The sequence below is a fragment of the Octodon degus genome, unplaced genomic scaffold (assembly GCF_000260255.1).
Source record: "Octodon degus isolate 3935 unplaced genomic scaffold, OctDeg1.0 scaffold00199, whole genome shotgun sequence".
Classification (NCBI taxonomy): domain Eukaryota; kingdom Metazoa; phylum Chordata; class Mammalia; order Rodentia; family Octodontidae; genus Octodon; species Octodon degus.
Window position 1 is genome coordinate 3,304,164 of NW_004524775.1, and position 20,639 is coordinate 3,324,802.

General features: G+C 60.5%; 2 protein-coding genes across 3 annotated transcripts in view; one reads left to right on the forward strand and one right to left on the reverse strand.

Moving 5' to 3' along the window:
* Positions 1 to 2,020, forward strand: part of LOC111813559 (cortexin-2-like) — a 50,159-nt gene extending 48,139 nt beyond the window's left edge. For both annotated transcript variants that reach the window (XM_023704641.1, XM_023704642.1), the window contains exons 2-3: positions 893 to 1,027; positions 1,687 to 2,020. In XM_023704641.1, the coding sequence (XP_023560409.1) occupies positions 1,764 to 1,943 (180 nt within the window). In that variant the 5' untranslated portion in view covers positions 893 to 1,027; positions 1,687 to 1,763 and the 3' untranslated portion in view covers positions 1,944 to 2,020. The remainder of the gene's footprint in view (positions 1 to 892; positions 1,028 to 1,686) is intronic.
* Positions 2,021 to 7,011: 4,991 nt separating this feature from the next.
* On the reverse strand, positions 7,012 to 20,550 carry Fah (fumarylacetoacetate hydrolase). Its single transcript, XM_004644452.2, has 14 exons — positions 20,425 to 20,550; positions 18,141 to 18,251; positions 17,150 to 17,271; positions 16,739 to 16,788; positions 15,653 to 15,743; positions 12,754 to 12,851; positions 12,606 to 12,658; positions 10,833 to 10,932; positions 10,382 to 10,512; positions 9,341 to 9,416; positions 8,743 to 8,789; positions 8,439 to 8,540; positions 7,888 to 8,005; positions 7,012 to 7,148 (listed from the first exon to the last, which is right to left on the reverse strand). The coding sequence occupies exons 1-14, from the start codon at positions 20,503 to 20,505 to the stop codon at positions 7,081 to 7,083; spliced, it is 1,248 nt and encodes a 415-aa protein (XP_004644509.1). The 5' UTR covers positions 20,506 to 20,550; the 3' UTR covers positions 7,012 to 7,080.
* Between the last annotated feature and the right edge of the window lie 89 nt (positions 20,551 to 20,639).

Genomic DNA, 20,639 nt, shown 5'->3' on the forward strand with positions numbered 1-20,639 from the left:
ATAACTGCATGGCTTGACATTGTCATGTTTCCTAGCTCATCTCCTTTCCCTCTCTTGATTAGTTAGTCCTTGAGATCCCAGATAACTGTTGTTAGGACGTAGGCTAGCAGCCCCTCTTGACTTTTGCCAGGCCCAGGAAGCTTACTTGGGTGGGTGCAAATCTAAGAACACTAACAATCAGGCCTAAAGGGCATTATTTAGGCACGGTGGTGCCATCCAAAGGGATGGTTAAATGGACCCCGCTGCCCTGTTGAGCTGTTCTTCTATCTGTGAGCCGATGTGAGAGGGCCGGTGCCAAGTGACTGCTTGGGGACTGTCCTCACTGCTAAGGCAAAACGCTGGACGCCACAGTTAAGGGAGGGAAGGTTTATTCAGTCTCAGTCTTCGAAGTTTTAGTTCATTACTGGCTGGTTCCAAGGCAGCCCTGGCAGAGGGGACAGTCCATGGCAAGGCAGGCTACGTCCCTTCAGACTGCACCCATGACACATGCCACAAGCCTATTGACTGGTGCCACCGTACCTGGGGGCTGCTCCCCAGATGCCCAGCCCTTCAGTGGGATGTCTGCTGCACACCCTTAGTCCCCGCAGCACGACTCCAGACGACCCAGCTCCCACAGCCCTGCCTGTGCGTGCCAGGCTTTGGGGGACATGTGGACACAGCATATGGGGGCCAGGGTGTAGAATTCACATAGATGAGAAGCTATATGGTGGTGCCAAGGGAATCAGTAGATTATCACTTCGGTGTGCCGGCGCAAAGTCCAGGAGGTAGACGGGGGCTGGCCTATAGTTTGCTACAATGTCTTTGTATTTTAAAGAGAAGGGAAGAAAAGCCAGCATGGGTGACAGAGCCCTGCCCTCCACCCGCCCAGAGGTAACAAGTCCTTCTGTTGCAGGCCTGCCGGCCCTGCACCCTGGAAAGGCCACACCATCTGTCCATCACCCCTGGCCATGATGCCAGGCCTCCTGCCCTCCCTGCTGGAGCTGCCCAAGCTGGGGTGCTTGTGAAGTGGTGACTACTCTGGCTGCAGGTCAGTGTCCCTGGGAGTGTGTGAAGACAGCGTGGTCTGTGGGCAGAGTGTGGCCCAGGGTCTGCAGGGACTCTCATGAAGCCTGGGGTGGGGGTCTTCATTTCACCACCAGGGACCCAGGGCTCAGGATCTGGGCTGGCCCTGGCCCTGCTCCAGGACTCAGTTTCCACATCTATGGATGCCTGGCTGTGGTGAGCTGCCACGGTTCAGCGCAGGACAGACTGTCGAGGGTGGGTGGGCACTCGCCCCCACGCCCGCTGTCCCCAGGGCCTTGGCTGGGCTGGACCCTGGCAGGCAGTGCAGATGGCACTGCCCTCTCCCCGAGGAAGCTGAGTCACTGAGTCCCAGGATGAGTGGGAGCTGGGGTGACGGTGGGGGTGGGGCTGCATGGCCCCCACCAGGCAGCCCCTCACCCCTGGGGTGAGGCTGGGAAGGGAGGTGCTGCAGCCCCTTGTCCCATCCATTCTGGACAGGGTCCCCTTCAGCTGCCTGCATGCTGGGCTCAGCGCTCAGGGGCACACGACTGGCCCCTCATGGCGGCGGCCCAGGCCAGCTCCTGGTCCTGTCATGCCCCCATGTGCCCTGCTCCCTGAGTGGCGGCCTGAGTAGAAGCTGTCACTCAGGGAGTGGGCGAGTGGCTGACACCTCTGGCCCCGCAGCTCCTGCTGGTGTGGAAGATGGTACCTGGCCAGCCAGCGTGTGAACCCAAGGAGAAGCCCACAGCCGTGGCTGCACGATGGAGGAGCCCACGCCCGAACCCGCCTACGTCGATGTGGACAAGGGCCTGACACTTGCCTGCTTCGTCTTCCTGTGCCTCTTCCTGGTCGCGATGATCATCCGCTGCGCCAAGGTCATCGTGGACCCCTACAGCGCCATCCCCACGTCCACCTGGGAGGAGCAGCACCTGGATGACTGAGGATGCCACGGACAGCGATGGCGTGGGCGTGCCATAGCCCAGCTGGCTGGTCCACGCAGGGTGCCCTGGTGCTGGGGTGCGGCCTGGCACATGGGCTCAGACCCCAGACCTGGCCGGCACCTCTGGGACCCTGGCCAGTGGCTCTGTGCCCGCCCCCATGTGCCTCTGGGAGCTGAGTCCAGGAACTCTGTCCTTAGAATGCAACACAGCACACGGCATCCTGCACCCCCCCCTGGGACCACCCTGCACCCCAGGGACAGGAGTGGAGCAGGGGAGCAGGTCCAGGGTGCCCCTGAAAACTTAACAGAGGCACACAGGCTTCTTTGAAGCAGTATTTTTTAAAACCAAGACATAGAGGGTTATATTTTTCCTGTGATAAGTGAAATGCACATTTTAGAAGCTTGGGAACATGCAGATAAATGGGAGGCAAATGGCTCGTATAATCCCACCTCCCAGAATCCTCCAGTTTTGGTATATTTCTTCCAGCCCTTTGACACCTATTTTTAGCCGACTTCACATGGTGTGCTGAGCACTCAGACTCTGGGACTGTGCTCCTGGGGCCTCCCAAGTATACCCAGCTTCTCCCCACACAAAATCACTGCACCCTGAAACCCTGGGGGTACAAGGCTTGCAGTGGGGCCTGTGCTCTGAGCCCCAGACACTCACAGGAGGGTGATCCTGAAGCCCACAGCCCTGCTGTGTTTTGTTCTGGGGTGGGGGGCATTTTCAGAAATGTGGGGGCAGGAGTGCTTTGCATGTCCGTGTAGGGCCAGGATTGCATCCCCCTTTCTGCCCCTGTGACTCCCAGCAGCTCTGGGCCAGCACCCAGGAGCCTGCTCCCGCGCTCCAACTCCTCGGCCAGCTTCCTGTGACGCAGGGAGGAGCATCTGCCTCACAAGGCAGCTGAGGGATGAGACAGCGGCTTCCCGAGCAGGGCTCCACCTCCCAGCCCCAGGGTCCCTGCCCCCTGTGGCCAGGGGTGCCCACAGCAGCCTCCAGGCACGTGTCCCTGAGCGGCACAGCATCTGGGCTCAGGTCACTGCACTGCTTTGACACCAGGGTCAGAGCCCATGCTCAGGCATGTCTTCCTGAGGCCTGGCGCACGTCCCACGTGGAGAAATGGGCGTCGTGGCCTTCTCTCCATCACCTGCACCCCTGCCAGGGTCCTGAGCACCCCCAGGCTCAGGGAATGGGTTTCCAAGGCACTGTCTCCTCGGGTGACCCCTGAGGACAGATGAGCCCTCTGATGTGCAGGCGAAGTCCAGCTCCCAGGCGTCCCCCTCACTGCGTGCACACAAAAGGGCAGCTGGGGAGGCAGTGGCCATAACACCGGGGGGCAGGCCTGAAGCCCGGCCTGGCAGCTGTCCTCGGAACCTACCTCAGACATACTGGTCACTACCTTGAGGAGCCAGGGGCATGGGCCACGTGTGGTCCCAGCTGACTTCCGGTCAGCTTGTGCTGCTCTGTGGAGTCCTACGGTGAGCTGGGTGCCCCAGGCAGAGCCACCCTCTGTGGCCCTGGGACCTTGTAGAACCCAGAATGCTGCCCACCCCCTTGCCTACGGGACCGGGCCTCTGATCTCAGGCACACTCACAGCAGGCTCCCTGGGTCCCTGCTTCCAGATGCCCAGTGCGGAGGAGCGCAGAGTCCGTGTGTCATGGGTGACCGCACACCTTGGTCTGGCTCTCAAGGGCCCATCCTACCCGTGATATTAGCTACCAGCCCCTTGGGGCTGAAATGGAGTGTGCACGTGGAGCCCCTGGTCCACTTCCCATGCCAGCTGTTCTGCCCAGCCACAGTGCAGGGTGGCCGGCCGATTGTCCTCCAGCTCCTGGCCTGCGCCTGCCCCCCAACATTCACCAGCTAAGACCCCTCCCCGCAGGGCTGTCCCTGGCTTCTGTACTGGGGGGTGAAGCGGGTTGAAAAGCATTTAATGGGAGCACATCACTAAGGATGACCAAGGTTAAAGGCAGCAGCGCAGGGGAGGTGGCCCCAGAAGGCAATCACAGCATGAAGCTGTCACCAGGGGCAAGGTGAGACTTGGGTTAGCTGGGGGGGGTGGAGCCCCTGACAGAGGTCATGACCCCATCCTGCTGGCCCAAGGAGAGGGAGGGGGTCCCCCACTCCAGCCCCCTGCCTGGGCTGAGCAGCGCCAAAACAGCAGATACCCAAAGGGCAGGCTGGGCCAGCCCACCCCCCACCATTTACAAATTGTGCTCAGATGGGGGGGTGGAGACTCCCCAAGGTCAGGGACTTGTGATGTCCCTCAGCCGCCATGCTGTCTGGGTGATGCTGTTTCTCCCACTGCCCAAAGCTCCAAGCCACAAGGTGACCATGTGAGGTGATGGGGGCAGTGAGTGTGAAACTGAGCCCCAGGCCAGCTGTGCCCTCTGCCTGGGCAGGGGCTGATCTGTGTGGTATGACCTGCCAGCAGAACTGCAGCCTCCCCTCAGGGGCCCAAGTTCCTGGTGCTCTATGAGGCAGCCATAGTCTCCCCACTCTCAACGGCCACCAAGTGGCCTTGCAGCCCTCCCTGGAAGCACGTGAGACCCCAGGGAGCCAGGTGTCTGGGCGGTGGAGCCCACGCCGTGATCCAAGGTCAGCTCGGCAAATCAGGGAGCCACCGAGGAATCCCAGATATGCTCCCTCCTGGACTTGGAGAAGGGAACACGGGGCATGGGGTCCCAGTGGCTCCAGCAGCCCCCTGGACCTAGGCTTCATCCTTGCTCCGCCATGGTGCATCAACAGTCCTGTCACCCCCTGGGCACTGATAAGTCCCCCTGAGCAGATGAGTGAGCCAATGCAAGGACCCAGGCAGCCCAGGGCCGCCTCAGCTTCTGATTTAACAGGAAGCATTTCTTCTTGCTCCTATCATTTTGAGGATGGGAACCAATGTCCTGAGTGGGCTGTTGAGTGTGACAGCTGGGCGGGAAGAGGAGGCACCTGTGCTGGGCTCCAGCAGACTGCAAACACAGGGACAAGGGCCTTACGGCTGCTGGTGGATATACAGGTCAGCACAGTCACTGTGCAGAGCACTACGGGAGCCCTGCGAGAACCCCAAAGTAGAGCCTGACCCCAGCCTGGGTGTGAGGCCAAAGGAAGTGGCCTCAGCCTTTGGGGAGACATCTGCACTCCAGGAGATGATCGCCTGGCCACCCGTTAACAGGTGGAGGGGCTGCGGGGTGCCAGGCCACACGGAATCGGCCAGACAGAAAGACCAGGGCTAGGAAAGCTGACGCGTATGTGGCACCTGAAACAGTTATCTCATAAGCACTGAGCGTGGAGCAGTGGTGGTGACAGGGGAAGTGGCCCACGGGTGATGTTGGTAGAGGGGAGAAGAGGGCTCCGGGCACTGGGACTTCCCCGCAGCTACACACTGCTGATCCACAGCCAGAGTTCTGAATGTTCTTACCTCTAAGAAGAATCGGCACTTGAGAAGCTGTTTCCCCAGATTTAAATATTGTACAATGTGAAAATGTTTGGGCTCAGCACATGGTACCCCCTAAATATGACATTAAAAAAATAAGGAGCTAAAATAAATGACATGAGGCCAACAGTGCCCCCTGCAGGTCAGGATCGGAACAGCCTTCCAAGGCCCTAATGTAGCCACTGAGGACTGAGAAGCAGTGTGATGGGGGCCCTGCGACAGCTGCAGGGTGGCTGGGTGGGGGGCACCTGGTCTGTGATCCCCACATTCCTGCATGGAAATCCGGCCCTCATGCAGGGTAGGAAGGAGGCAGTCGGGCCCTGGGCCACTGCAAAGGGCACATCTGGCCCCTCTCCCTCTACCCGACTGGTACCTACAGCTGCTCATGGGCAATAGGACACCTCAAGGAGGGCTCCCTCCACCTCAGGCTCTGCACCTCCATGTCCCCAGCCAGAAAAACTGTGACATGGATCGTGGCCTTTGCTGTGACGCCACGCTATGGCCGGGAGCTGCAAGGGCACCATGAGGCGCACAGGGACATTTCTGCCCCGCCACAGGACCGAGGAGGGCCACTAACCAGCCACCAAGTGCTGCCCATGCCCCCCCGCCCAGGGATGGAGCCATATGTTCTGGCAGGCTGCAAACCCAGCAGCGGAGGGAATGCTGCCCCCCACAGGGAAGGCTAGGTGCCCTGCACCACGACGGGGGGGTGTGCATCAGGGTGTCCCCCGAGGAGGATGTGGGCCCCCTCCAGTACGATGCCTGGGTGCAGCAGCGAGGATTTTCTGGCACAGTGTTCTCCAACAGCATGTGTGTTATTCTAGCGACTGCGGGACCCGCTCCGAATTTTAAATTCAGATCCCTTCTTTGTTCTCTTTCTGCTGACCCGGAATGTAGATGTCCTGGCTGGAGTTCAAGCAGCCATTTTTTTTAAAACCAGGGGGTGACTCTGAGGCTAAAGAAGCCCCGCCGAGGCCAGCAGAGTCCAGGAAATACCTCAGTGGCCGAGTTGCCTAGCAACCAGCCCAGACTGCTGCTGGCCCCTCTGCCCCGGGCCTGCCCCGCCCTCTCCCCAGTGCTCTGCTCCATTCACAACTCTCTCACTGCTCTGCTCCCCTCCTTGCACCCCACGAAGGGGGGCGGGCGCCAGCACTCCCAGCCGGCAGGAGGGGCCGCCCCTGCGCCACCCTCTCGCTGGGCTCCTTAGCCTGTGCCTGGGTGACAGCAAGGCGATACCAGGCACGGCACCTCGATGAGGCCAGACATCAGGCAGAGGCGTCTGTGGGAGAGGACGTCACCAGAGCTGGAACTGGCCCCTGTCCGCAAAGCTCCGTTCGGGGAAGCGGGTGGGCCTGGTCTAACCAGTGAGAGCCTCAAGGGAGAGTCCTCGGGGAAGGTGGGATCCTGCCCGCAGACGGCCCAGCTTACGCGCACCCCTCCTGGGCCTCCAGGCTGGCAGGCTCCCTGGGGACACAGGACCCGCGCGGCCCTGGAATCACCTGAGCCAATCCGTTAAAATAAGTATGCACACGCGCACGCACTCACACGCGCACACGCCTGCACTTCGGCCAGGCCAAGGAACCACCGTGGCCACCTAGCGGGCCAGGGCCTTGCTGGGCCACAGCACACAGCCTCAGAGCGTGGGACGCAGTGCGGTGGCTTTATTCACCCCCGAGAGAACAGCGGCGGGAGGCCCGACCCTGCCGGCCCTCAGGCTGGCAGCACCTTCCCGGCGCACGGGCCGAAGCCCACGCGGTAGCCGTCTCCTTGGCAGTACCCTGGAACAGAGGAGGACAGGGTCAGCCGCGCCGCCACGCGGCAGGGGACGCTCGGGCAGAGGTGTGCGCGGCCCACGAGCGCCCCCTGCGGCCGGGCCCCCGGAGTCCGGCTTCGGGGGCGACGTCTGTCCGGCAGCCTGAAGCCAGACAGCCGGGCCGCTCCACCTCCTGGACCTGTGACCTGGGGCCTCAGACCTCTGCCCACCGCTCAGGTGAGCAAGAAAGCCCAAGGCGCTGGGGACAGCAGGGCCCATGATGGAAGCCAGCTCAGGAAACACGGCGTGACCCAGGGAGGGCAGAACTGCGCCTGTCAGCAGAGGGGAGCTGATTTCCTCCTCTCCTGGCTTCGAGACCTGCGGGGGTGCACCCCCAGCCCCAGCAGGCAAGCAGGGGTCTTCAGCCCTGGGCCTGGATGGACAGAGCTGGTGCTGCCCGCCATGGGAGGGCTCCTGGCTTGCAGGATTCCCATGAGCATCATCCCTCCCAGCCGAGGCTGGCTTCCAGCCGGCAGTAACACACGGGGGCCCACGGGTCCCAAGGTCCAGGGCACCCCGCCTCCCAGGCTGGCTCCCAAGCCAGGTACAGTGCCGGTCCTGCCCAGAAGAGCAGGAGGAGCAGACTGCTGATCGTTCCCTCTGGGGACCTCATGGGACGCCCTGATGCCCCAGCTGTGAGACACTGGGCAGAGATCACCAGGGTGGCCACGGGGGGAGGACAGGACAGGCTGCGGTGCCCGCACCTGTGATGATGACCTCGTCTCCATCCAGCAGAAACGTCCTGGTCTGTCCTTGTCCCAGCTCTATGGGCTTTGTCCCCTTCCAGGACAGCTCCAGCAGGCAGCCAAAGCTCTCGGGCTCCTTTGTGACACAGAAGGGAGCCGGTCAAGTGTGACACTGAGGGTCTGCCCGGGTGGATGGCACTCAGGGAGGCCTGGGCAAGGGTGGGGACCAGTGCCCAGAGCTGAGACCCTGCCCTTTCCTCCCTCCTACAAGGGCCTGACATCCAGGGAGCCCCAAGTCTCCCCACAGGGTGCGGCCAGGACCCAGTCAGGAGGGACCAGCACACACCCCTTGTGATGTCACCTCTGAAACCACTATACCCGAGCGAGGCTCACAGGGCACAGGGGTGCTGGGAAGAGCCGCAGCAGACAGGTTGCCCACCCTGGAGTATGGTGACATGGTGATGACCCCAACATTGCAGGTGCCTCCAGGTCCCCCGACTCCTAGGCCTCTGTGGTGGTGGGGCCCAGGTTCTCTGGAGGGACAGGCCTCCCCCACAGCCTGCACTCACCGGCCCGCTGATCGTCCCAGAAGCCAGGAGGTCGCCCGGCTGAAGGTTGCAGCCATTGACAGAGTGGTGGGCAAGCTGCTGCAGCATGGTCCAGTACATGTGCTGGACAGGGCACAGGGGGACACAGTTCGTGGGCCCACTCCCTGCCCTTGCCCACCCATCCCCCCAGCGGCCTCTCAGGTCCCCCAGGAGTGCTGTGTGGCCCCTGCAGAGCTGCCCAGGGCCTCCCCTCCATGCTCCTGCTCCAGCCTGGACTCAGCTCCTCTGCTTCTGAGATGCAGCCCACGGCGGTATCAGTGCTCACCTTGAAGTTGGACCTGCAGATGGTGGCCGGTTGGCTCATCCCTTCTCCTGCAGGTGAGAGAGGTCACACTGAAGACCCAGATCCCGAGAGAGAGGGAGGCCACGGAAGAGAATGCTTGTTGTCTCAGCTTCTGGTCATCCCTGTGACTCCAGTTTATAAAGCAGCAGGTGTACCTACCAGAGCCAGAGCCCTTACCCTACAGGAGGCTGAGGCCACTACGGTGCCACTGCCCGGATGGCTGCAGGGCTGTCCCTATCACTGGGCCCGCGGACCTGTGCCCAGCTCCCAGGGCTGGTGCAGGCTGGCTCAGGATCTGGGTATGGCCCTGAGCACTGAGCCAGAACCCCTGGGACAGCCCAGGCTGTCAGACACCTGATGAGACTCACTGTCCACCCAGAGTGGCCTGGAAGGAGGATGGGCACTGACTAGCAAAAGCTGAATGGGGGGCCCAGGGCCCAGGGGCAGGTCATGTGGGCCCAGAGAGGCTCCCTCAGCACAGGAAGCCCCTTGGAAAGCCACACGTCCACAGGGCTGCTCCCCAAAGCTCAGGAGCCTGTGGGCACAACCCATAAGCAACACGTGCCTGCCCGCTGCCTACCTTTCAGGGCCACAGACAGGTTGATGTCGAACGTATAGGGCTGGTCATGGCAAAGATATGGCAGGGGCCTGGGGTCCTGGGGTCAGAGCACAGCAAAGCAAAACAGCTTGATAGGGACCCCTGGCAGCACCACATCCTGGGACAGTGGCTGAGGTAGTCAGATATTGCTGGGGAGGGGTTCTAAGGGCCAGGTGAAAGGTCACACAGAGGTGTCCCAGAAGCCAGTGGAGGGGATGTTGAGGACCCAGGAGGCTGGGACTGGGAGCACAGCCTGGGCAGAGGAAGGGTGAAGTGGAGCCCCAGGAAGAGCCGAGCCACTCACAGGCCCTGTTGGCATGGGGCCACTGGGAGGGAGCGCAGTGGCCAGAAACAGCACTGCAAGCAAAAGCAGTGTTCTCCCCAGTGTAACCCCTGAGTCAGTAGGGGACACAGATTGAGGCTGGTGGTCTGAACGGCTGTATGTGTTTCTCATAAAGAGCACAGGGGCTGTGAAGCAGGAGGGGCTGTAGGGAGACCGGTCTCCATCACCAAGGAGTCCTGGGCAGGCTGGCAAGGGCAACCCCACATAGATCAGAGCGCAGCAGCCCTGCTGGGGCTTGGACTTGGCGGAGACTGAGCAGGAGCCTCAGGAGACAGCCTGGGCCAGCAGCAGCTGGCCTGGGACACTGACCACACTGAAAGGTCTGGTATCACCGGCCAGGGCTGAGGGCTGTGAGGTCCCAGCACCAAGTCACAGCTGGGGCAGGTGGAGCCCCACAGGGCCAGGACAGCAGGAGCAGGCGGCAGAAGCTGCCCCCACGCACTGCAGCCGGTCTCGGTGCCCATGGCTCCTGCATTTGTGGGCTGCGGCCTGCAGCAGCCTGCGGCGGGGCTTAGGCGGGGCCTCTCCTGCCTGCGGCACTCTAAGGGCAGCATGTGGCCCAGGCCTCTGCCCCGGAGCCCAGGTCGACCACGGAGGAGTGCCTGTACCAGGACCACCTGAGATCACTGTGACCAGGACCCCAGGCCCACACAGCGGCAGGTAGCAGCAGGCATGCTTACCTGCTTGGGGTTGGGTATGGCGAAGGGTGCGAGGGCGTCCATGGGCACCACCCACGGGGAGATGGTGGTGGCGAAGCTCTTCCCAAGGAATGGCCCCAGGGGCACGTACTCCCACTGCTGAATATCGCGGGCTGGGGAGAGGGCAGGTGGGCTCAGCCTTGGCCCCGGGCAGGGGCAGTGGGCACTGAGGATGTCCGTGAGGGGCCATGTGGACACCGCCCTCCCACACAAGGCAGAGGTGTGAACCATCAAGTCTTAACTCAGCACGGAGGACCTCCTTGCCTGGTCTGGGTCTGGAAAGGGGACTGAACACTGCAAGCACTTGTGGGGCTCAACAAGCCCTGGAGAGCCAGGTCCCCATTCTACCCAGAGAGAGCGGGGGTCGGGGGCTCCCAGCAGGGCTGACACTGTCTGCAGGGCACAGAGCCAGGGCTTGAGGCTCCACGCTTACCACTCCAGTCGTTCATGAGGACCATTCCAAAGATGTGTTCGTGGGCCTTGGAAATGGGGATGGGCTCTCCCAGCTTGTTCCCAGGGCCTACAAAGAAAGCCTGGGGTGGGGAGGGTCAGAGCCGAGGGCTGTGACAGACAGACAGATAGACAGACAGACAGACAGGCACGCATGCACACATGCCCTCCAGACAGCGACCATCAGGGTTTCGGGGCCTGCGCAGGTGTGCCATGGCCTGCCGCCTAATGCCTGCTGAAGACAGACGGCACTAGGGCAGACTGTGGACCAACAGGGCATCCAGATCTGCAAGGGAGGTGGCTGGGGAAGGGCCACGTAGCAGCACACAAAATCAGCAAGGCTGTTTGCGAGGGCACAGCCACAGTTTAATTAAACTGCAAATTACTACAAGATGAAAAAAGACCCCAGAGGACCCGCTCGGCAGTTCCAGCGCTGTCGGGCCAGCACTCTGCTGTCTGCACCAGCACCACCCCTCCGCCTCGCCTTTTCTGGCTGCCGCGCCCAACCCCTGCCAAACTGGGGCCCGCTCTGAGGAAGGCCCTACCTCAGTGACTCCCGCTGAGAGAGAGCCCTGCAGTCTGGGGGACCTGCCAGTGGCAACTGGAGGTAGTGCCCACTCATTTCTCTCCTCTGGCCCAGGTCCAAAGAGGTCCCCGAGCAGGGTGGTGGCAGCGACCCCTGCAGCACAGCCCAGGTCCCCTACTGCAGCGGTCTGGGCAGCACTCAGCCCCTCTGCTGCACCAGCACGTGAGATGGCCCGTGTGCTGCAGGCCCGTGTGCTGCAGGCCCGTGTGTTGGGGTGCTCTCCCCTCTTTAAAAGGCAGCTGTGGGGCTGGGGAGACAGCTCGGCGGCACAGCACACGCTGGATTCCCATGGGATCTGGGGCCACAGGAAAGGGGCTCAGCTTTCAGCTATTTCTACAACTGCTCTAAATACAAAATTTTCTTTTCTTGTTTTTAAAGTGCAGCCCCAAGACGACCTCAGCTTGGTCACGTGGGCCAGGGCACGGCTGCTAGGTCCTCATGGTAGTAACCATTGGACCACAGAACTGGCAGGCACAGGGCCCTGCCCGGCACACGTACCACAGTGCTCCCAAAGCCTCTGGTCATTGCAGCCGAACAGGCTGAGTCCTAACGACATCTAACCGCGCTTACAAGCCCCTGGTGCCCCAGCAGAAGGGATGCAGCGCAGGGCAGCCTGCTTCCACTAAGTTGCCCAGGCTGGCCTTGAGCTGCAAGCACCCCTGCCTCAGCCTCCTGGAGGTGCCGTTACAGATCTCTGTCTAAAGACTCCTTGTTAGCTGCCTGCCACCAGCCCCAGAACTCCTGGCTGACAAGGCTGCTCCCTCCGAAAGGCACGATCTGCCTTCCTGAGCCAGGAGCCCACGGCACACCAGGCCTGTGCTCAGGACCACAAGAAACAGCAAAATCACATGTGAAAAACACGGCACACAACATGTGAAATCACGTGTGTGCAGACCACAGGTGGAGAAGGTGGACAGTGCGTGGCTTTGCTCGCCTTGGCTGGGCCGAGCGCATCATGGGATGTGGCTGTCACTGTCCGACCACGGAGGGCCATGAAGGCGCAGTGAACATTACTTCCAGGGACACAAATCAACAGTAACAAGCAGGTGCATCTCCAGACACAGAAAGCATGACTGCACTCTGGTGGCCGGGAGGGACAAGCTCTACTGGGGCAGGCCCATGGGAGCAGCACAGGCTCGGGAGGCCTGGTCAGCGCTGTGGCCAGCTCACCATCTCCAGCTCCATGTCCAGTAGCTTGCACGGCCCGAAAACAGGAGGCTTGGCTGGAACAAGACCGGAGAGAGGGGCTGTCGTGAGCATGGCTTCACGCAGGGTGAAGCAGGAGTGGGCATGGCCGGCTGGGGCTCTGGTCACTCACAGTTATCAGGCCTCATCTGTCCCATGGGCCTGCGGATTGGGGTGCTGGACACCACGATAGAGGAGGCACGGCCGTGGTAGCCCACAGGTAGGCTCAACCTGGGGAAGCAAGGTGGGCTGAAAGGCATGGAGGCCAGGACAGGAAACCACAGCTAAAACTCAGAAGCATGCAGGCTCTGAGGTCACTGGTGTGGGAAGGTGCCCCAAAATCCAAACGCAGGTTGGTGTGACCAGAGCTCTGCTACTTCCCTGGGCCCCCCACCCCCACGCAGCACAAGAGGCCTGGGACAGATCCTGGGATGGGGGGAGGAACCTCCAAACACTGCACAGCAACTTCGACCACGTGGGCTACAGAGCACACTGAGGCCCGCAGGCCACAGATGACAGGGCCCATAGGAGAGGAACAGGCCACAGCCTTGGAGAGCAGGGGATACCAGACCCTGTGTTGCAGAGACAGCGGCTCCCCAGAGGTATGGCCATACCCAACCCTTGAAAACGTGGGATGGGTCTTAGCAGATGTAACTGCCTTAAGGGGTCTCGAGATCAGATCTGGGTGGGTCCTACAATTCTTACAGCAGGCAAAGAGACGCAGCAGGCAAAGAGAGGCAGCCCAGGGTGGACAGTCCTTTGAGCCTGCACAGGAGCCTGGCGCTGCCCACGCTGTGATTTTGGACTCTGGACACAGAGGGTAGGTGTGTGCCGGCACAGCCACCCTGTCGTCCGTGGGCCTTAGTTGGCAGCCTGAGGTGACTAATACAGACCCACAGCTTACCTCACCCACAGAAGGAGACTGAAGATCTACATGTACAAAGAAGAGGCACTGCCAGTGTGAGGGAAAAACCCAACAGTACTTATGAATTCTTGGGGTAGAAAAAGCCTTCCTAAACAAGACACAAAATAAATGCCTTGAAGACAGTGAGTATGCGATTCACTCTGTAAAAATGCAAAGCTGCTGCACCCAGAGGGCCACAAAGCAGAAAGACGACGCACAAGCTGACTGCTCTTCCAGAATGCTTGGCGCTGGGAGTGTTTCCAGCTCCAGTTTGTTCAGATATTGGGCTATCCGCATGCACATAACGAGACGGCTTGGGAACAGGACCCATGTGTAAGCACAAAATGTTTCTGTTTCATATACGCCACATATGCCTGAAGATAACTGTATAGAATATTTTTAGTAACTGCAACAAATACAGTTCGCGTACCTTGAACCACCAGAAAGTGTCACGGCAACATCATGCCCACAGCTTCAAACATTTCAGATTTTGAAACTTTTTAGATTCAGACTTTGGGGCAGGGCGGCCTCCTGGAGCAGGCGGACACATCTGCAGTGCTGAGCGGCACTGGGCAATTCCGCGACCTGTCACTCTGCAAGCTGCTCAGGGCAGTGACAGTGGCCCTGAGCTGGCAGAGCGTGCAGGGCTCCTGAGAAGGGTGAGCCCCTGAGCCGTGCGCATCCACTCACTCATTGAATTGCTTTCAGTCTGTTAAATGTTAGCTAGCTCATTGTCCTACAGGTCTTACCCCAAAATTTATTTTGTAAGCAACTGAGGTATAATTAAGTTTTCTCACACAGAGAGATGTTGGTGACAGTGAAAGAGTAAGATCAGCATGGCCACATTCTGTTAACTGAAGAAATTAATTTGAAGAAATAAACCATGTGCACATGTGCCTATCGCTGCGGACCAGCTCGGGGCGGCACCTCCAAGTACACTCAGGGCCCGTGGTGTGTGTCGGGCCCCCTCTCTCCTTGTGCTTCCTTTACTGGATTACGTTATACAGCATAGGTGTGTGCTGCTGTCCCGAATCACCAGCCCACAGTGGAACCACTCCCTCGCTCTCCAGTCACCCCCACCCCTCAAAGGCAGCACAAAGCTACCACACTACACTCACCTGCCCATAGACACGTGGCCCCACAAAAGTGGGGCAGGCAACTGTGCGTGAGTGTTAAGCTGAGCTCCCTGGAGCTAATGGATGCTACCTTACCAGGCAAAAGGGATTAGGGTGAGGTTCCTAAAACACAGAGATCACCCTTGTTATTCTGGTGAGCTGTGGGTATAACCAGTGATGGCAAACCATGTAGAGGTCGAGTACCCAAACCGTAACCCTCAACTCATTTATTGCAAAGCGTTTCCCCGGCCCCTAGCACTGCAATGAAACCTGAACACTGAGGCTTTAGCTTCAAGCTCCAGGCGGCAACCTGCTCCTGTGCCCTCTTCCTCTCTCCCATGATCCAACAGCCCCTCTGCCTGGCTTAACCTCACTGAGCATGCACCAGCTCCTCGTCCAGGTATTCCTCAGTGCTGAGTGGCACCATGTCCAGAGCACAGCACAGGAGGGCAAAGGGCCGGGGCCCCACCCAGGGAGCCTCCCACTGTCCATGGGCAGGCAACCTGTCTCTGAGGCTGTGTTCTCTGGCTTGCAGTCCTAACCTCAGCCACCTCACAGAACACCCAGGAGATCAAGTGAGTGGCCTCTGTTCTGGGCCGTGCTTTGAGGGGTGCCAAGGAGCAGGCACCCTTGATGATTCCCATTCATCAGAGGTGCTAGGTGTGGAGAATGCTGGGAATCACAAACCATACTAGAACAGTGACAGCTTACAGTGGAACCCAGAAGGACCACTGCCACTTGGGGACTCTAAAGCCAACCTCTGTTCTTTTGCAGAACAGGCTCAATAACCTGCACTCAGGTGCCATGGAAGGTCCCAGCCACACCAGGTGCTGAAAGCCCAACTGACCACATTGGTGACATCCCCACCACCTCTATCACGGCTGGTTTCCTCCTTGGCAGCCCTGGAAACCCACACTTGCCAGCCTCCCACATCCATTCAGAACCATGACAGATGCATGCTCAAGAGGGACCGAAGACCTCGATCTCACCCACGCCCTGGCTTTGGGACGTACCAGTTGGGCATCAGTGCATTCTCTTTGCCCCTGAACATGGTTCCAATGTTGGTGGCATGCTGCCGCGAGGAGTAGAAGTCAGTGTAGTCTCCTGGGGAGGAGGACCAAGGGGAGCCGGTTAGTGACTTGAGGGGGGGACAAGGGGCTGAAGTTCATCCTGAATGTGACACAGGCGGCCTCGGCTCAGAACCCAAACTGAAGAAGCAAGCAGCCCACTTCTGAATCAGTCAATGGAACCTGACATGAGAGGCCAGCACGGTCGCCTTCTTGCCCCTGGGCAGCAGTGGCAGCAGCATCCTTCACCGTGTCTGCCCAAGCCATGCCTGTTGCTGACCAGGTCAAGTCCAGACAATCTGCATGGCCCCCTCCTCCACACAGGCTTCAACGGGGGGTAGGTGTTACCCTTTCTTCAGCAAGCCCCGCCTGGGCTGGGCTTCCATCCCACCTGCAGGTCTCTGGGCCCCAGCCTGAACTGCCTGAATTCTGTCCCTCTCTTGGGACAAAGAGTGCTGTCTTGTGTGTGGCCTCTGGCTGGGGTTACCAACACAGTGCTTCTTAAGCAGCAGTACCCGTTTCCTCTGGGGGATGAGTTACTAAAATCTGCAGAATTCGGCTGGGACAGTTGGCTTGTCTCCCTAAATCTTCTGTCCAACCCCTCAAATGCAGAGGTCCCCAGTCCCGCCAGTCTGGGTTAGGAGGGGAGGAGGAAGGGTGAGGAGAGGGTGCGGAGTCTGGGGTCCGCTGGGGGAGGGGAGGACACATCAAGCCCTGCTGCTGCTTCGTGCCACCCCTAGCCTCTGTGGACCAGTCTGTGGCAGCTCAGGCTCAGTGGGCTGTACTCTTCACTCTTCCTATCAGTCAGCCACTTGCTGGCTCAGGGCGCCAACGCTGCTCAGTTGCTGGAAGCTCGTCATGGAGTTGCGTTCCCATGACCGCTCGGGCACTTGCCCCTCAGCCTGTCAGGGCCTCCAGCCAGCCGGTTACAGACTTGAGCAGCAGAGTCAACCCCGGCAGGTATGGAGACCCGCCAGGGTCAGGGAGTGGGTGAAGCATTTCTTCTCCCCACACCCAGGCAGGGACACTCACCAATGGCAGCTGGCAGGTGCATGGTGGCTGAAGCCTGCGAGGCGAATGCCCTGAAACACAGAGTGGGGGCTTCAGGGGCAGGGTAATCAGGGTCTGTCTGTGTGCCACTCAGGCCGAGCCCGGGCTGTCCCAGTCCTGCTTGCCCTCTCCAGGGCCAGGGAGGAGGGAGCACAGAAGCCCATGGACAGCCCATATTGGCAGGAACTCCCTCTGCAGACACCGGCGAGGGTGCAGGTGACATAGATCAGCAGGCACAGGGTGTGGTCTGGGGGAAGCCCAGGTGGCTGAGTCCTGCAGCACACAGGGTGTCAGAGCCTGACCCACCAAGCCAGGACCCATGCTGACACTGTCTGCCATCTGGTCCTTGTCCCCCGAGTGTCCTCCTGCCCACCATGTCCACGTGGTCCTCACCGGCCCCGAAGTTCTGCATCATCCCGGAGCCTGGCTTGGCCAGCGGCCAGCAGGATTTGCAGGAATGCTCTCGCCTCTTTCCAGGCAGCAGGCCCCAGGCCCATGAAGTTGTTAAGAGTTGGCTGGGGTCAAACACAAAAAGAAGATCACAAATGGGAGAGCCCTGGGACCCCCGCCTGTCTAGGCCCTATCGCTCCTCTGTGTCCACACACATGCTGGGGACCTTGCTCTTTTGTCACCTATGCATGACACTGGATAGCCATCACACCTCCTGACCCTGCATCAGCCCTCCCAAGACCTGCACACAGCTGTCCGAGCCTGGAGCTCCTTGAGCTTGGCCTGCAGCTGCAGGTGGCCACTCTTCCCAGCGAGGCCACGCCAGTCCTGGGGGCAGGACCCACGCAAACCCCTAGCCCTCCAGGAGGTGCTTAGGAAGGGCCCGGGGAAGGGTGGAGGTGGAGGGCCAGCCCCACCCCAGCCTCAGTGAGAGAGGCAGAGAGGACAGCATCTTGCTCCACATGCCAGGGGCCCTGCCCATCTAGAGATGAGGCCAATTTCTGTGCCGGGCAGACTGAAGGAGACAGGCTGTGACTCACTCCTGGCACGCAGAAGGCACTCACTGATTATCCTCTCCTTCCCGCATGTGTCACAGAGACGGGTGTCAAGGGTGTCAGAGGAGGGAAGCTCATGGCCACCCTGGCACACATGCAGACATGCAAGGCAGGCCAACACCCTGCCATCCCATGGACCTGGAGTCAAGGGCTCCTGGCTGCCCCCACACCCTGTCTGGGACAGACCTAGGAGTGCAGAGAACGGACCCGCTCTTCGTGGAGAGAGCCCCCCACGGGGTGAAGGCCAGCTGAATCTCCCAAGGCCACGTCCTGCCCTCTGGTGGCTCTGAGAATAGCCTTGCCTTGGCCCCATGTGGCCTGAGACTGAAGGAACAACCCTAGCAGAGGTGGCAGGAACAAGCCACACTGCAGTGTCCTACCTCAGTGAAGACATCTTGCTGCGTGGTGAGGACAGGTCCAGTGAAGAGATGTTTAATGGCACTGAGGTCCAGGATCTGGTCCCCGATGGCCACACCAATCCGTGGCCGTGGCTGGGAAAACACAGCCCAGTTACCCCTGGGAAAATCTTCTGCAGCGCCTGGCGGATTTGGTCAGAAGCCCATGTGCTACAGAGCTCCCTGCAAGGGCCTGCGCCGCTGGGGCCCAGCATCTCACCCCACGACCTTCTCTGCTTCCACAGTGAGAACTGGGCTCCTTGAAGGGAAAGAGCCCAACAAGCACAGGTGGGCAGAGCGGGGAGCTCAGTGGGTGCGCCTTACCAAGCTAGAGCCCCTGCGAAGTTCGCCAGCACTGAGCTCTTGCATAAGGAGGAGCTGGATGCCCTTTCCATCCAACCCTGCCTTTGCTGGGGCACCCACAGGGCGCCCCACACAGGGTGCTGAGGGCAAGTGGCGCTGTGGTTCCAGCGGAGGAAAGCCAGGTTCCTGAGGGTGGCACCGAGCCAGACTGCTTGGGCCATGTACAAGAGGTTCCTTTCTGCCACATAACTCAGGGTCAGCCACTGTGTCTCAAATATTTGGCCAAGCCTGGCCTTTGACCCCACAGCACTGAGCTTTCCTGGTCAGCCCAAGAGTGGGCCTGCAGACTCCTCCTTCTGGGGCCCTGTCCTGAGCCACCAGCTTAGCCAGTCCATTCTTAGGAGCAGAGAGGCCTGCCTGCCCTGGCTACTCATCCTGATGGGCTGAGGGAAGGTGGCCATCTCCTCATACATCACCTGGAGCCAGGGGTTCACAGAGCCACAGATGCCCAAACTAGGCTGCCTGGACAGCCTGGCCACACTGAGCTCTGCTACGTCCCAGGCCTCAGTGTCCCACTCTGGAAACATGCAGGGCCCTGGGCTGAGCCTCCTGGCTCCAGGGGTGTTCACACAGCGGGGGTGGAGCCCGGCCCATCCCTTCGACCCTGGGCTGCAAGCCCAGCTAGGAGCTACCCCCAAGCGTGTTCTGGATCTAACAGCAGCAAGTCTGCCTGTGGCGTCACTTGTGAACAAGGCCTAGGGCGGTTCACCAATCCAACCTTAAGACCTGGAGAACAGCGCAAGAGACTGGCTTTAGCCTATGCCCTTCAGCACTGGACCAGAAGGGCTCCTACCTGCTCTCTTACTATCACCCCACCTCCTGCTTCTCTTGGGGTCCCGTGTAACTTGGGGCAGAAGGAATGTACCATGCCTGCTCTTCATTCACAGTCCATTTAAAGTCCAAAGTTCTAAGTCCCAGCCACAGGGGGCGCTGCAGGGACAGCGTGCCAGGAGCCTTGTGCCAAAGGGACGGATTCTCCACTCTGGCCCACTAGCAGAGGGCAGAGGAAAGGTGCTCGCCCCCAAAGCCCCTGTGGCTGCCTGCGACATTCTAGCAGCGAAGCCGCAGGCTGGTGTTTCTGGATTTCCGGCGGCCAGCGAGTTCGGCACCCTTTCAGCAAGTCCGCCTTCACACACTTCCCCGTCTGATCCACGGGTGTGTGCCCTCAGGGAAGGCCAGGCGTGCTGGGCCCCCGGCGTGCCCCGGGCCGTGACAACACTTGGTCAGGTCTGGCAGTTAGGAAACCACTCGGACTCTAGCAGACCACGGCGTGGGCTGCAGGCAGGCCACAGAGGCCAGCGTGGGCAGCTGGAGGAAAGAACCCCATGTTCGCGGAAGGGGCCAAGTGCCAGGAGATGCAGGTAGCAGACACTCCCTGAACACTGTAGGTGCATGCAGGGTCCCACAGCTTACGGAGCTGAAGCAGTTTACCTGTGGCAGCAGAAATCTAGTAAGAAATACCACTGCAGATGGCTGGAAACCTGCTCTTCCCACCCAGGGACCTTCTTGTAAACTTGCTGGTAAGCCCTCCGTTGTAAAAGATTTCTAAAAGTTCCTTCCTCTGCCCTAGGGTCTCCTGAAGGGCAAGGAATGGGCTGCTCGGTACCGGAGCTCACCGATTCTTCCGGGCTGTAGGCTGGACAGCCAGCGACGGGAAGGACCTACTGGAAGAGGGAGCGAAGCCCCGACTTCGGGCAGGTTCGCTCCTGACAGCGGTCGTCCTCGCTGTGCGGGCACGGGGGAGTCATGCACACTCCACTTGCACACACCGCTCTCACCACCCTGCTGAGAGGCTACCTGGCGCGCACAGCGGGCCGCTCCGGGCGGGCTTCGAACCTGTGCATGATCGGCGGAACGCAGTGCCCACCCCACCCCCAGCCCGTCCCGGCGCCAGGCCGCGGCTCACGTTGTCCGGGGTGGAGAAGACCCCGTAGGGCAGGTTCTGGATGGGGAAGTCAGAGTCTGCGGCCACGGGAATGAAGGACATGGTGGCGAACGCGCGCGGTAACGGGAGCGCGGGAGGAAAACCTGACTTGGCCACCCGGCCACTCCCCGCAGCCCGAGAACTGGCCCGCCTATTGGTGTCGCTGCGAACGCCCCGCCACAGAGCCCCGCCCCCGC

Coding starts and splice junctions, on each gene's coding strand:
- Fah (XM_004644452.2), bottom strand. CDS start 20,505: ATGTCCTTCATTCCCGTGGCCGCAGACTCTGACTTCCCCATCCAGAAC. Junction 17,272..18,140: donor AGCAAGATGTCTTCACTGAG/GTAGGACACTGC, acceptor GTTTGACCCCAG/CCAACTCTTAACAACTTCAT. Junction 10,513..10,832: donor CCTCATGAACGACTGGAGTG/GTAAGCGTGGAG, acceptor CCCTCTCCCCAG/CCCGCGATATTCAGCAGTGG.